Source organism: Microtus pennsylvanicus, chromosome 3 (assembly GCF_037038515.1).
Source record: "Microtus pennsylvanicus isolate mMicPen1 chromosome 3, mMicPen1.hap1, whole genome shotgun sequence".
In the NCBI taxonomy this organism is placed as follows: Eukaryota; Metazoa; Chordata; class Mammalia; order Rodentia; family Cricetidae; genus Microtus; species Microtus pennsylvanicus.
This window is the reverse complement of record NC_134581.1, coordinates 33,412,869-33,429,624: the sequence shown is the minus strand read 5'-3', so window position 1 is coordinate 33,429,624 and position 16,756 is coordinate 33,412,869. Positions and strand designations below refer to the sequence as shown.

At 40.0% G+C, this 16,756-nt stretch overlaps 1 protein-coding gene across 1 annotated transcript; it reads left to right on the top strand.

The window, feature by feature from the left end:
- The first annotated feature begins 3,255 nt into the window (after positions 1-3,255).
- LOC142846736 (tripartite motif-containing protein 43-like) lies at positions 3,256-14,922 on the top strand. Its single transcript, XM_075967562.1, has 6 exons — positions 3,256-3,666; positions 4,215-4,310; positions 11,628-11,858; positions 12,656-12,678; positions 13,041-13,138; positions 14,423-14,922. The coding sequence occupies exons 1-6, from the start codon at positions 3,256-3,258 to the stop codon at positions 14,920-14,922; spliced, it is 1,359 nt and encodes a 452-aa protein (XP_075823677.1).
- Positions 14,923-16,756: the final 1,834 nt, after the last annotated feature.

Genomic DNA, 16,756 nt, shown 5'->3' with positions numbered 1-16,756 from the left:
ATCTGTAATGAGGTCTGGTGCCCTCTTCTGGCCTGTAGACATACACACAGATAGAATATTGTATACATAATAAATAAATAAATAAATAAAAATAGATTCCTCTGATGAGAGTTCTCTGTTTAGGTCTGTACCCGATTTTTTTTTTTACTGGATTATTTGTTCTTTTGATGACTAATTCCTTGAGTCCTTTTGTATGTATATTGGGTTTTTCTTTGTTATTTTTAAAAAAGAGAAAGTTGAGTTTTTAAGAAAATGGATTGGATTTGAAAGGACTTGCAGATGAGTTGAATATGTGTACATATATTCTACAATATTGTACAAAATAAAGTACAAAATTCTCAAAGCGCTATTAAGATTTTTTAAAAGATTTATTTATTATGCATACAGTTTTCTGCCTGCACTACAGAAGACAGTAGATCTCATTATAGATGGTTTTTTTCACCATGTAGTAACTGGGACTTGAACTCAGATTCTCTGGATAAGCTGTCAGCGTTCTTAACCTCTGAGTCACCTGGGAGGTAGAAGCAGGTGGCCCTTCTCATCCAAGGCCAGCCTGTTCTACAAGAGCTAGTTCCAGACAGGCACCATAGCTACACAGGGGAACACTGTACCAAAAAAACCCCAAAACACCAAAAAATTAATTTTTTAGATTTCTATTAACAAATTTTTAATGTTGACACTAAAATTACAGATTTATAATATCATCATTTATTACATTTCAAGAACAAAATATAAGAACAAGCAAAATATTTAGGTACTGTAAAATATTATAGAAAAATTACCCTTTGGCAAGTTTTCAGTTCATATTCTATGCAGGCCTTGAACTAAAACTCCCCTTGCTTCAGCAGCCCAACCCTAGGTCTCTAGAATTAAAGGTAAGAGCTGCCACACCCAGCTAAGCAGTCCCTCAGGGAAGCTCATTGTGGAGATTTGCTTGTGGAGCTTGACCTCAGAGTTAATTCAATCTTCCATCCAGTCAGAATACTGGTACTGACAAATGGCCACAAATGGGATGTGTTAATGAAAGTAACCATGGGAGGAAGTGGGCGTGGTCTTTAGAGAGTATATAAGGACACACCAGAGCTTAGCCTGGTGCATTCTTCACCAGAGCAGATAGAGAGTGTTTCCATACATTCTGGCTCTTCAACCGGTGGATCTATCATCTGCATACATTGAGGATTGGACCCTAGAGCTGAGGAAATCGTGTGGTGTTCTCATTCAGCACTGCTGAGGCCAGAGACAATTCCTTGGGTAAGTACACAGTTTACAGTGGAAATTCCTTCATATTTCCTATTCTTAATATATTACCAAACTGAGTTTTCTGCTTAGAAATGAGTGTTTGTCACTACCAAAAATATTTTGTTCCCATCTGGTCATCTTTTTTGTCAATATAATGTGAGTTACTGCGATAGATAATTTTAGTTTTATCTATACACAATTTTTTTGTTGCCCTAAAAGTAAATGTTCAAGGAACTTACCTTTCACTTTTCAATTTTGATTGTTATCTAAATTTAAAGAATATTTTTTAGAACATTTATTCATGCCCTTCATAAATGTGTGAGTCTCTGAATCGAATCTCGCTTGTTTAGCTTTCTTCCTGACCATTATCCATACAACTTGATTATCCCAGCTAGCAGTCTTGGAACTGTTCTGGATGTAGAACTCAGAGGAAACTCCAACAGAGGTCCTCTGAAACATTGGATCATCTGGGCCATCTGCTCCTATGGCGATTTCTCACGGGGTTCCTTGATGAAACCTGAGCTTGCTTTCTTTCTTTCTTTCTTTCTTTCTTTCTTTCTTTCTTTCTTTCTTTCTTTCTTTTTTTGATTTTCAAGACAGGGTTTCTCCATAGCTTTTGGTTCCTGTCCTGGAACTATCTCTCGTAGACCAGGCTGGCCTTGAACTCACAGAGATCCGCCTGCCTCTGCCTCCAGAGCGCTGGTATTAAAGGCGTGCGCCATCACCGCCCGCCTGGCAAACCTGAGTTTTCTTACCCAGAATGAGAGAATCCACGTCCTCTCATTTCTTGTGGAAACAAAAACAAAATCTCTTCTCCAAAGTAACATATATTTTGACATAAATTTTGAAGTCAAAGCGTTTTCAAAATATGTATTTTGGATTAATCCAGCAACATTTATAATCAAATGTTTTTTAGCAGCTGTTGCTCCTTTTTCAACATTCAAACAATTCAAAGAGAACATAATAACATATAGTATACAGATTGTCTGTTTGTTTCCCTTCTTTATGTGGCTTTAGTTTAAATTCTATTTCATTTATTTTTAATTTTTGGCTTTTTGAGACAGGGTTTCTCTGTGTATCTTTGGCTGTCCTGGAACTCACTCTGTAGATCAGGCTGTTTTTGACTCACAGAGATCTGCCTGTCTCTGCCCTTCAAGAGCTGGGATTAAAGGTGTGTGCCACCACACTATGAACTCACAGAGATCAGCCTGCATCTGCCTCCCAAGTGCTGGGATTAAAGGTGTTTGCCTTCACAAATTGAACTAAAAGAGATTAGCCTTTCTCTGCTTGCCAAGTGTTGAGATTAAAGGTCTGAGGTCTCAAACCAAAGGAAAAAGAGAGAAGGAGCTGATCAACAAGAATTCCTTGCTTTTTACTTCCTTTTTTTGGAGACCATGAGACCAGCTAACTCAAGCTTATGCCACCATTTCTTGAATTATGAGTCAACATAAATTCTTATTCTTTTTAGGCATTTGCAGCAAAAACAAGACAAGTAGCTAAGGTTGCCTTCATGTGTTAAGAGAAGGGACAATGGGATGTTAATGAGTAAGATGCTACAACCACAAAGCAAAACATTTACTAGGGATCCTGTTTTTTGGAGATTGTTCTTTTGAATAGACAACCAAAGAGGGAAGTGTTAAACCAAATAGATCTGTAGTAAAAGACCAACTTGTGTACTTGAAGTACCTTGATCACTCCAGTGTGTAAATTTCTTCATAAACACTGAGAAAGCCTGTCTCAGACCATGAACAAAGTTCTTAATTTGAATGGAGTCTCTGAAAAAAATGCAGATCTTAGGTCACAGAGACTCATCATATCAATCTCTATTCATGTGAAGAAGAGTGAAATAGAAAACATTAGTAACTGCAATCCTATGCTTATTTTGATTTTTGGTCACCAAAAACTGAAGAGTGTTTTGTTTTAGACATAACAATTACAACTTGAATGAAATTTTGGGAAGTTTTTTTCCTTCTCTTGGTCTAATAATAGTAATTCTGATTTTCTTCCTTCAGCAAAATGGAGTCAGGCCTCTCACAAGCCTTCGCTGAAGAACTCAACTGCTTCATCTGCATGAGCTACCTTATAGACCCAGTCACCATAAGCTGTGGCCACAGCTTCTGTCGAGCCTGCCTCCATCTTTCCTGGGAAGACAGCCAGCTCCCTGTCCAATGCCCTATGTGTAGGGAACCATCCCAGCAGAAGAACTTCAGAACCAACATTGTTCTGAAGAAGTTGGTGTCCATTGCCAGACAAGCCAGCCTCATGAAGTTCCTGAGCTCTGAGGAGCATCAGTGTGTAACCCACAAGGAGACCAAGGGGATCTTCTGTATGGAGACCAGGATCTCCCTCTGTCAGCTCTGCTCTGACTCCCACATACACAGAGGTCACAGACACTGTCCCATAGAAGCAGCTGCTGAGAATCAAATGGTGAGTGATATTTCTGAGAGAACATGAAACCTGGAGAGTGAGGCTCAGTGGACAACAGGAAGATGCTGGTCCTGATTATGAGGAATCCACTCTTTTCTGAATTGTGGCACTTTATTAGCAGCTAGTGAAGAGAGAGTGACTATAATGTGAACACTGCTTGGGAGACCCGTGGGTGTAAAGACCACTTGTGTTGTTTTATTTTACATTATTTCCAGGTCATTGGAAAGTGAAATAGTGTATCCATATTTTTTAAAAGTGTCTATGATTGGAGATTATATTAGAAAATCCAGTGAAGTCAGTTATAGAGAAGCTTGTGGGAAACCCAATGTTATGTAAATTACCCAGATATTACTCATAATTATTTATCACTTTACCTGAACTAAGGGATATGCCATATTCTATTTATATGTCTTAAATCTAAAATTCAAAGTTACCTGAATTAAAAAAGGAACATTATGATTCTTCTTGATAAAGTTATTTTATTTAATGTTCGAAAATCTACCCATCATTACTGTTTATCAAAAGCTTATATTCATTGTTTCTTACAGGAGAGACTTCTAAAGCAAATGGCATCTTTATTGGAGAAGATCCAAGAAATTCAAGAGAATGTAGAGGCAGAGAGCATTTTCAGAATTTTGTTTATAGTGAGTATGAGATTTATGCTGGAAATCTGTTCAAAATACTTATTTTGTCAAATTGTCATTCAAGATTTAGGTATAAGGCATGAAATATGTTACTAGGAAAACATGTTATAATGGCCTTCTTCTTCTTCCTTTTTTTTTGGATTTTTCAAAACAGGGTTTCTCCGTATTTTTTTTTTTTTTTTTGGTTCCTGTCCTGGAACTAGCTCTTGTAGACCAGGCCGGCCTTGAACACACAGAGATCCGCCTGCTTCTGTCCCCGAGTGCTGGGATTAAAGGCGTGTGCCACCACCACCCGGCTAATGGCCTTGAATTCTGAGTGTGAAATATAGCTCTGCAGGTGGAAAGAAGGCCTGGCTGTGTGGAAAAAGAGTCTGAGACAAATGAATCAATTGCTCACAGTTCAGCAAACTGCATTAGACTCTAGGACTGCAACATGTATTCTAATTAATGCATGAAGAGTTTCACATTTGCCTGAACATATAAATTATCAATCAATACCATTTCTTCAGGCAGCCCTGTTTTTCTATATAGGTGAAAATGTTTAGGGCTTCATTGCTTTAGTATTGATGGAGGCTGCTTGTTCTTTCCTGGCTACCCAGAACCAAAATAACCATGAGGAAACTATACTAATTATAACACTGCTCAGCCTATTAGCTCAGGCTTTTTTTTTATTGAAAGAAAAAAAAAAGAAATTCCCACCTTCTCCTAGCCTCCCATTTCCCTCACACTCCTCCCATTCCTCTACCCCTACCCCCACTTCTCTCCCCCTCCCTCTCCAGTCCGAAGAGCAGTCAGGGTTCCCTGCCCTGTGGAAAGTCCAAGTCCTCCCCCCTCCATCCAGGTCTAGGAAGGTGAACATCCAAACTGCCTAGGCTCCCACAAAGCCAGAACATGAAGTAGGATCAAAACCCAGTGCCATTGTCTTTGTCTTCTCATCAGCCCTCATTGTCAGCCATGTTCAAAGAGTCCGGTTTTATCCCATGCATTTTCAGTCACAATCCAGCTGGACTTGGTGAGCTCCCACTAGATCAGCCCCACTGTCTCAGTGGGTGGGTGCACTCCTCGTGGTCCTGACTTCCTTGCTCATGTTCTCCCTCCTTCTGCTCCTCATTGGGACCTTGGGAGCTCAGTCCAGTGCTCCAGTGTGGGTCTCTGTCTCTATCTCCATCCATCACCAGATGAAGGTTCTATGGTGATATGCAAGATATTCATTAGTATAGCTATAGGATAGGGTCATTTCAGGTTCCCTATCCTCAGCTGCCCAAGGAGCTAACTGGGGACATCGCCCTGGGCACCTGGGAGCCCCTCTAGGTCCAAGTCTCTTGCCAACCCTAAGATGGCTCCCTTAATTAAGTTATGTGATTCCCTGCTCCTCTATCCAACCTTCCTTTCTCCCAATCATCCTGTTTCCCCAAGTTTCCCCCATTCTCCCCTTCTCCCTTTTCTATCCCTATCTCCCCTTACCCCCGTCCCACCCCACCTCCAAGTTCCCAATTTTTTGCCCGGCAATCTTGTCTACTTCCCATACCCAGGATAACAACTATATGTTTTTCTTTGGGTTCACCTTCTTATTTAGCTTCTTTAGGATCACAGATTATAGACTCAATGATCATTATTTGTGGCTAGAAACCAATTATGAGTGAGTACATCCCATGTTCCTCTTTTTGGGTCTGGGATACCTCACTCAGGATAGTGTTTTCTATTTCCATCCATTTGCATGCAAAATTCGAGAAGTCATTGTTTTTTACCGCAGCGTAGTACTCTAGTGTGTATATATTCCATACTTTCTTCATCCATTCTTCCATTGAAGGGCATCTAGGTTGTTTCCAGGTTCTGGCTATTACAAATAATACTGCTATGAACATAGTTGAACAAATGCTTTTGACATGTGATAGAGCATCTCTTGGGTAAATTCCCAAGAGTGGTATTGCTGGGTCCAGGGGTAGGTTGATCCCGAATTTCCTGAGAAACCGAAACACTGACTTCAACAGTGGTTGCACAAGATTGCATTCCCACCAGCAATGGATGAGGGTACCCCTTCCTCCACAGCCTCTCCAGCAAAGGCTATCCTTGGTGTTTTTGACTTTAGCCATTCTGACAGGTGTAAGATGGTATCTCAAAGTTGTTTTGATTTGCATTTCCCTGATTGCTAAGGAAATTGAGCACGACCTTAAGTATCTTTTGGCCATTTGAACTTCTTCTGTTGAGAATTCTCTGTTCAGTTCAGTGCCCCATTTTTTAATTGGGTTAATTAGCATTTTAAAGTCTAGTTTCTTGAGTTCTCTATATATTTTGTAGATCAGACCTTTGTTGCGGGGTTGGTGAAGATCTTCACCCAGTCAGTAGGTTGCCTTTGTGTCTTAGTGACAGTGTCCTTTGCTTTACAGAAGCTTTTAAGTTTTAGTAGGTCCCATTTATTCAATGTTGCCTTTAATGTCTGTGCTGCTGGGGTTATACATAGAAAGCGATCTCCTGTGCCGTCTGTTGTAGGATATTTCCCACTTTCTCTTTTATCAGGTTCAGTGTGTTCGGGCTGATATTGAGGTCTTTAATCCATTTGGACTTGAGTTTTGTGCATGGTGATAAGTATGGGTCTATTTTCATTCTTCTACAGGTTGACATCCAGTTGTGCCAGCACCATTTGTTGAAGATGCTCTCTTTTTTCCATTGTATACTTTTAGCTCCTTTATCGAAAATCAGGTGTTCATAGGTTTGTGGGTTAAAATCCGGGTCTTCTATACTATTCCGTTGGTCGACTTCTCTGTTTTTATGCCAGTACCACACTGTTTTCTTTACTGTAGCTCTGTAATAGAGTTTGAAGTCAGGGATGGTAATGTCTCCAGAAGTTTCTTTATTGTATAAGATTGTTTTTGGCTATCCTGGGTTTTTTGTTTTTCCATATAAAGTTGATTATTGTCCTCTCAAGATCTGTGAAGAATTTTGATGGGACCTTGATGGGGATTGCATTGAATCTATAAATTGCCTTTGGTAGAATTGCCATTTTTACTATGTTGATCCTCCCAATCCAAGAGCAAGGGAGATCCTTCCATTTTTCTGGTATCCTCTTCAATTTCTTTCTTCAATGCCTTAAAGTTCTTGTCAAATAGATCTTTTACTTCCTTGGTTAGAGTTACCCCAAGATATTTTATGCTGTTTGTGGCTATCGTGAAAGGTGATGCTTCTCTGATTTCCCTCTCTGCTTCCATATCCTTTGTGTATAGGAGGGCGACTGATTTTTTGGAGTTGATCTTGTATCCTGCCACATTACTAAAGGTGTTTATCAGATGTAGGAGTTCTTTGGAGTTTTTGGGGTCGCTTATGTACACTATCATATCATCTGCAAATAATGAAAGTTTAACTTCTTCCTTTCCAATTTGAATCCCCTTGAACCCCTTATGTTGTCTTATTGCTATTGCTAGAACTTCAAGCACTATATTGAAGAGGTATGGAGAGAGTGGACAGCCCTGTAGTGTTCCTGATTTTAGTGGGATGGCTTTGAGTTTCTCTCCGTTTAGTTTGATGTTAGCTGTCTGTTTGCTGTAAATAGCTTTTATTATATTTAGGTATGACCCTTGTATCCCTAATCTCTCCAAGACTTTTATCATAAAGGGATGTTGAATTTTGTCAAATGCTTTTTCAGCATCTAATGAAATGATCATATGGTTTTTTCTTTCAGTTTATTTATATGATGGATTACATAGATAGATTTTCGTATGTTGAACCAGCCCTGCATCTCTGGGATGAAGCCTACTTGATCATAATGGATAATTTTTCTAATGTGTTCTTGGATACAGTTTGCCAGTATTTTGTTGAGGATTTTTGCATTGATGTTCATGAGTGAGATTGGCCTGTAATTCTCTTTCTTGGTTGAGTCTTTATGTGGTTTTGGTATCAGAGTGACTGTAGCTTCATAAAAGGAATTGGGCAATGACTCTTCTGTTTCTATATTGTGAAATACATTAAGGAGTATAGGTATAAGCTCTTCTTGGAAGTTCTGGTAGAATTCCGCATTGAAACCATCTGGTCCTGGGCTTTTTTTGGTAGGGAGGTTTTTGATAACCTCTTCTAATTCTTCGCGACTAACAGGTCTATTTAGATTGTTCACCTGGTCCTGGTTTGACTTTGGTATATGGTATTTATCTAAAAACGTGTCCATTCTTTTACATTTTCCAGTTTTGTAGCATACAGGCTTTTGTAGTAAGATCTAATGATTCTTTGAATTTCCTCTGTGTCTGTGGTTATGTCCCCCTTTTCATTTCTGATCTTATTAATTTGCATATTCTCTCTCTGCTGTTTGATTAGTTTGGATAGGGGTTCATCAATCTTGTTGATTTTCTCCAGGAACCAGCTTTTTGTTTCATTGATTCTTTGGATTGTTTTCTGTGTTTCTATTTTATTGATTTCAGCCCTCAGTTTGATTATTTCCAGTCTTCTACTCCTCCTAGGTGAGTCTGCTTCTTCTTTTCTAGAGCTTTCAGGTGGGCTGTTAAGTCTCCAATGTGTGTTTTCTCCGTTTTATTTAAATGGGCACTTAGTGCTATGAGTTTTCCTCTTAGGACTGCTTCCATAGTGTCCCATAGGTTTGAGTATGTTGTTTCTTTATTTTCATTGAATTCAAGGAAGACTTTAATTTCTTTCTTTATTTCTTCTTTGATCCAGGTGTGGTTCAGTAGTTGATTGTTCAGTTACCATGAGTTTGTAGGCTTTCTGGGGGTAGCATTGTTGTTGAATTCTAACTTTAATCCATGGTGATCTGATAAGACACAGGTGGTTACTAATTTTTTTTGTAACTGTGGAGGTTTGCTTTGTTACTGAGTATGTGGTCAATTTTCAAGAAGGTTCCATGAGCTGCCGAGAAGAAGGTATATTCTTTCCTATTTGGGTGGAATGTTCTATAGATGTCTGTTAAGTCCATTTGATTCATTACCTCCATTAATTCTCTTATTTCTCTATTAGGTTTCTGTCTGATTGACATTGGTGAGAGAGGAGTGTTGAAGTCTCCTACGATTAGTGTGTGCGTTTTGATGGCTGCCTTAATGTTTAGTAATGTTTCTTTTACGTACGTGGGTGCTTTTATATTAGGGGCATAGATATTCTGGATTGAGACTTCATCCTGATGATTTGTTCCTGTTATGAGTATAAAATGACCCTCTCTATCTTTTCTGATTGATTTAAGTTTGAAGTCATCTTTGTTAGAAATTAGTATGGCCACACTTGCTTGTTTCTTAGGTCCATTTGCTTGATAAGCCTTTTCCCAGCCCTTTACTCTGAGTAGGTGCCTGTCTTTGTGGTTGAGGTGTGTGTTTCTTGTAAACAGCAGAATGTTGGATCCTGTTTTCGTATCCAATCTCTTAGCCTGTGCCTTTTTATAGGTGAGTTGAGTCCATTGACATTAAGTGATATTAATGACCAGTGGTTGTTAACTCCGGTCACTTTTTTAGTAGTAGGGTTTGTGTGTTTCCCTTCTTTGAGTTGCGCTGTTATCTTTGATCAGTGCGTTTATTTTCTCTATGTTATCTTCAGAATCTGAGATTCTTTCTTCTATCTCTTGTATTCTGCTGGTTATGCTTGTTTCTGTAGTCTCTATTCGTTTACCTAGATTTTCCACGTCCAGCTGGCCCTCTGTTTGTGTTTTCTTCCTTGTCTCCTATTCAGTTTTCAAGTCTTGAACTGTTTCCATTATCTGTTTGATTGTTTTTCCTTGGTTTCCTAGGGTATCATTCACTGCTTTATTCAATTCTTCAAACTCTCTGTTATACTTCTCATCCATTTCTATAAGAGCATTTTTTACATGCTGTTTAAGGACGTCAATCACTTTCATAAAGTCCCTTTTTTTCTACTACTCCTTGATTAAGGTGTTCTTGTCCGCCTGTTGTGAGGTTGCTGGGTTCTGGTGGTTTCATGTTGTTTTTCAGATTGTTGGGTGAATTCTTGCATAGGCGCCTGCCCATCTCTTCCTCCAAATGCTCCCCTAAGGATCTTCTTTTACAGGATCAGGTCTCCTTGCCCACTGATATACCTTCCCAGTGATGGCTCTCCTGGTCCCGAGATCAGATCTCCATGCTGGCTGGGTAGCTCATAAACAAAGCGCCTACCTTGCTTTCTGCAGGCAGGTTATTGAAACAAAGGAATTCCCGCCCGCCTGGGTGCCCTCCAGATTCTATCCCAGCGCCCAGCCAGGCTGAGCTGGGTGCTGTTATGTGCCCAAAGATGGCAGGGAGGCAGAAGTGGGGAGGGTTCTGGATGCAAGCTGGGTGAGATAGGAAGAGAGAGGCAGTATGCAGGAGTATAGGCCCTGGGCTGCTGCTGCGGGTCAGAAACTCACTTGCCCCAGAGATAATTCTCCTGGTGCCCAGATCAGATCTCTGTGCTGGTTGGGTAGCTCATAAAGAAAGCGCCTATCTTGCTTGCTGCAGGCAGGCTATTGAAACAAAGGAATTCCTGCCCGCCCGGCTGCCCTCAGGATTCGATCCCAGCACCCAGATAGGCTGAGCTGGATCTAGCTCAGGCTTCTTATTAACTAACTTTTACATCTTAAATTAACCAATACCTATTATTTGTATTACCATAAAGCTGATATTTTACTGGTAAGGTTCTGGCTGGTGGCTCGTGTCTTTCTCCTTTGGCTACATGGCATCTCTTTGAGTCTGGCTACTTTCTCCTTTATCTCTGCTTGGAACTCCCACCTTGCTTTAATCTGCCCTGCCATAGACCCAAAGAAGCTTCTTTATTAACCAATGGTAACAAAACACTTTCACAGCATACAAAGGGGAATCCCACATACCTCCCCTTTTCTGTCTAAATAATAAGGAAGGTTTTAACTTAGTAAAATTACATGTAACAAAATAGGTATAAAGCATGAATTACAGTTACAATATTCATATCGACTTTACATTTATCATAACTAAGGAAAACTATAATTATAACTATCTATTCTTCAAGTCCATCAAAGATCCCAGATGGCTAGAGTATTACTTAAGTTAACAGGAAGTGCATTGTAAATAACTTCCAAAACTCTAGAGTTGACAGAGACATCTTGCTACCTTTACAGTCACCCAAAGTTCTGTAACTTTGGGGCGTCCATCTTCAGCCTACAGACCCCATAGTATCCAGTAGACATTTTCATTAAGCAGGAAATTTGAAAGATTGTTTTACCTAAGAAACAAATGAAACCAAGGAATTTCCATTTCTGACAAGTCCATCATTGTGTATGTAGCACAGCAATAGGAGTCTTTGTCAAATTTAAGCCTAGAATGATGCAATGGAGGAGACTGCAGTATTCTATAGATATCATTGACAACGTCCCGTTTTCTTCAGGACTACGTGCTTATGAGGGAAGACATGATCAGGATGGAGTATAGGAAATGGCGTGCAGTCCTCTGTGAAGAGGAAGAGGAACACATTGAGCACATGAGAAATGAAGGCAGTCGTGTTTTAGAGAAATTCAGAGAAAGTGAAGCCATGATGATCCAAAAGAGCAAACAACTAAGAGAAATGTTTCAGGAACTCAGGGCGATGTCCCAGGAGCCATATGTGGTGCTACTCCAGGTGAGAAGGGAGGAGTGCAGACAAAGGTTTTATTGTCTTAGGCTCACACTGGTGATTGTTCTACTAAGATTATTTTTTAACATTTCCTGCATTTATTTTAGGAGGTTCTTTTTCAGTGATAATCTGGAAAAACTAAATTCTGTAACAATCTTGCCAGAACAAGATTTTTTTTTAATAAAAATTGTGTTAGTAGATTCTCAGAGAAATATGACCTAATTTTTGATTTTGTAACTTGCCTCTCTGAAAGCCGAAATTCAGTGTTGCCATTTCTTACACTCTATAGCTTCTACTTGGATATTGTGCACAATTTCAAAGAATGCTATTACTTAATTTCTTCTTTTTGAATGTTGTACTTTGAGAGATCTTTAGGAGGATGGGATTTTGAGATAGGGTTCTAGTCCATGAATCACGATTACCCAGAGCTCACAATAATCTTAGGTTCTCTATCCTGGCAATTCTGTAATTAAAGGCATGAGGCAGCATGCATGGGAGAGGTCATACATTTGAAGTACCCTTAGTTAAAGTATCCCTCTGTGCTCTTTTGTTCAGATTAGTGAATGTTACCTTTTGCAGACAGCTGGGGTTTCAACATCAATGTATAATCAGTACCCCAGTATTCTCATAATTTACTCTCACAGCCTCATTTCATCAAGAATTAGAATTGTGCTAATCTGCTTGTTGGCATTACCCTGCTAATTAAATATAAATTTTCAGTTTAGACAGGCCATTTGCCTGCCTTTTATATGAATTTTATAAACAAAATTTAGGATTCTAAATTTATCTTGCTTCCTTTGCAGGGTTTGGATGACATATTCAGAAGGTGAGTTTAGCCATTGGTGCAAGCCGGGATTCCCTGAAATTGCTGTGAAATTGGTTAAGCAGAGTTAAAAAACTTTGAGCATAACATGTTATAGATGTTTAAATATTACTTGTTATATTCATGTGGAGTGTGTGTGTGTTCATGCACAAGTAGCAGTGCACACGTGTGGAGGTCAGAGGACAACTTTCAGGAGAAAGGTTTTTCCTTCCACTATGGGTTCCAGGGATTGAACTCATGTTGTCAGGCTGTGTGGCAAGGGAATTGGCCCAAGAGCCATTTGGCTGAAGTTGGAGTGAGGTTTTTCCTAATCAACTGATGATATCTTTAGCATCAGGCAAATCAATATTTTCTTGTCCTTGCAGGAGTGAGTCAATGCAGTTGAGCATTCCCCAGGGTTTGGAACCAGAACTCCCCGCCTTCCCCATGATTGGACTCACTGAAAGATTCAAGTCCTTCAAAGGTGAGTGTGAGCAATGATGGATATAGGAGATGTGTCCTTACACAGTACGCTAACCTTTGTAATCACAAATATTTTAACACCCGAGAAATACGTCTTGTTTAGTCATATTGTAATCTTCTTAATTACTTGGTTATCTTACAAACAAAGAAACAAAAATGAATACCAGTACATCAGGTTGTGTGTGATACTAACTGTATAGAGAGTATCAGTTTTTAATTGATGCATAAGGAATGATTAATTGAGGACAGTCTAATTCAAATTAAGAGCCCCCACTGGTGGAGATATTTAATTATGTTCCTTTGTACACTTTAGTAATTGATTTCTTATATTACATTATGATTCATAGATTAAAAATACACAAGATATAGTTGTGCACGGTAGTAATCCCATCAATATCATAGAGAGGAGTGCCAGTGACTTTGAGGACTGTCTTGTCAACATAGTGAGTTCCATGCCAGTCAAGTTTAAATAGTAATACCCTATCTCAAAAGGAACTGAAAAAGAAAAAAATCACAAAATAACGAAACAGGTAAAGCCCCGTATCATGAGCAATGAATATAAAACTAGTTGATAGGACATGAGGCAGTTTCTAAATCACCCTTGTAGATCTAAAAGTCAATTTCAGCCGGGTGGTGATGGTATAAACTTTTAATCCCAGTACTTGGGAGGCAGAGAGGCAGGCAGATTTTTGTGAGTTTGAGGCCAGTCTAGTTAGTGTACAAGAGCTAGTTCCAGGACAGGCTCCAAGGCTACAGAGAAACCCTGTCTTGAAAAACAAATAACAACAACAAAAAGTTAACGTCAACCTCACGCGGAAAGAGTATCAGAGGAACCAGAGGTTAAAGGAGGTCAATTAGTAACAGGGATTTACTTCTAAAGTATATTTAGCTCCTTCTTTAGTATAAATATGATTAATTACATGGAAAGACCAACACCAATATGAAAGCAACCATTGCCCATATTTTAGGAATATCTTCTTATGTAGACCAAGGAGGGCAGCCTTTGCTGTGGCCCTGACTGCAGTACACACATCTTCCCTTTGTCAGGTGTAACTAGAAGTCACCTGTCGGAGGTCGGCTGAGGCTCCCTCATCTCCAGCACCTACAAAATGTTTCATAAAACTTTTCATCATGCTACCACTCTGTTTCTTGCACTAGTTCTTGGCTTTGATGAATTTAACCTTTAGTCCAAGCCAGTTTTTGAAAACAAAAAAATTTCTCAGGATCTTCGTCACCTCAGAAATACAAATGGTCATTTTAACTAAAATGTTTATTCTTTCCACAGCGCGCCTTTTCTTTGAAAATCTGTTCATGTTCCTTTGCATGAAGAACCTATTTAATGTCATGAGAAGAGCCCGTTTCAGACCTCAACATCAGGATACATCTGAGGAAACTTGTGGATGCTATTTGGCCTCATGGGGATTACAGAGCTTCAGCTCAGGGAAATATTACTGGGAAGTGAATTTCAAGGCCTCTTGGGACTGGGCTGTAGGAGTCTGTACCAATTCCTGGTTAAAAAATAGAAACAAAGAGGTTGAGACTAAGGGCGCATTCCTTCTTTTCTGTGTGAAGGAGGGTAATCATTACAGTCTCCTCACTACGAACCCAACAATCCATCACTATCTAGAGAAGCCACTGGGCCAGGTTGGTGTGTTCCTTGATTGTGAGGCTAGATGCTTAAGCTTCCTGAATATTGCCAAGAGTTCCCTCATATACAAATATCCTAATGGCACCTTCAGTCACCGTGTCTGGCCTTTCTTCTCCTTTGGTCAAATAATACCATAGGAAGTTGTAATCCAGTATTTATTGTTTTTAAAATATTTCCTACTGTAATGTTATCAGTTTTATTGCTATTAAATATTAAAATACTATTAAGTGAAAAAGAGGGTTGACTACATTGTATTTTCATCTGTTGTCTCCATATTCCACACAGAACACTTCAACGGCTGGGGGACCGGGTGGGACGGAAACCCCAAAAAGCAGGACCTCATGTTACACACTTCCTTCCATAGTGGTCTTGTCTTTGTATATCTGCTTGTTTTTGCAAAGTTGTCAGAATTATTCATTAGGACTAAGACTTGAGATCAGTGCTAGAGCCCTTTTTTAGTATGTGTAAGACCCTCAGTTGAATTCTTTTTTTTTAATTTTTTAATTTTTTTTATTGAAAAAAATTTCCGCCTCCTCCCAGCCTCCTACTCCTCCCCCCTCCCCCCACTCCTCTCCCTCTCCCTCTCCCCCACTCCTCTCCCCCTCCCTCTCCACTATGAAGAGCAGTCAGGGTTCCCTGCCCTGTGGAAAGTCCAAAGTCCTCCCCCCTCCATCCTGGTCTAGGAAGGTGAACATCCAAACTGGCTAGGCTCCCACAAAGCCAGAACATGAAGTAGGATCAAAACCCAGTGCCATTGTCCTTGGCTTCTCATCAGCCCTCATTGTCCACCATATTCAGAGAGTCCGGTTTTATCCCATGCTTTTTCAGTCACAGTCCAGCTGCTCTTGATGAGCTCCCAGTAGATCAGCCCCACTGTCTCCGGGTGGGTGCACCTCTTGTGGTCCTCACTTCTTTGCTCATGTTCTCCCTCCTTCTGCTCCTCATTGGGACCTTGGGAGCTCAGTCCAGTGCTCCAGTGTGGGTCTCTGTCTCTATCTCCATCCATCGCCAGATGTAGGTTCTATGGTGATATGCAAGATATTCATCAGTATGGCTATAGGATCGGATCATTTCAGGTTCCCTATCCTCAGCTGCCCCAGGAATTAACTGGGGACCTCGCCTTGGGCACCTGGAAGCCCCTCTAGGTCCAAGTCTCTTCCCAACCCTAAGATGGCTCCCTTAATTAAGATATGTGCTTCCCTGCTCCCCTATCCAACCTTCCTTTATCCCAATCATCCAGTTTCCCCAGGTTCTCCCCATCCTACCCTTCTCACTTTTCTCTCCCCATCTCCCCTTTCCCCCCTCCCACCCCACCCCCAAGATCCCGATTTTTTTGCCCGGCAATCTTGTCTACTTCCCATACCCAGGAGGATAGCTATATGTTTTTCTTTGGGTTCACCTTCTTATCTAGCTTCTTTAGGAAGCTGGTTCCTGGAGAAAATCAACAAGATTGATAAACCCCTATCCAAACTAATCAAACAGCAGAGAGAGAATATGCAAATTAATAAGATCAGAAATGAAAAGGGGGACTTAACCACAGACACAGAGGAAATTCAAAGAATCATTAGATCTTACTACAAAAGCCTGTATGCCACAAAACTGGAAAATGTAAAAGAAATGGACACGTTTTTAGATAAATACCATATACCAAAGTCAAACCAGGACCAGGTGAACAATCTAAATAGACCTGTTAGTCGCGAAGAATTAGAAGAGGCTATCAAAAACCTCCCTACCAAAAAAAGCCCAGGACCAGATGGTTTCAATGCCAAATTCTACCAGAACTTCCAAGAAGACCTAATGCCTTTACTCCTTAATGTATTTCACAATATAGAAACAGAGGAGTCATTGCCCAATTACTTTTATGAAGCTACAGTCACTCTGATACCAAAACCACACAAAGACTCAATCAAGAAAGAGAATTACAGGCCAATCTCACTCATGAACATCGATGCAAAAATCCTCAACAAAATA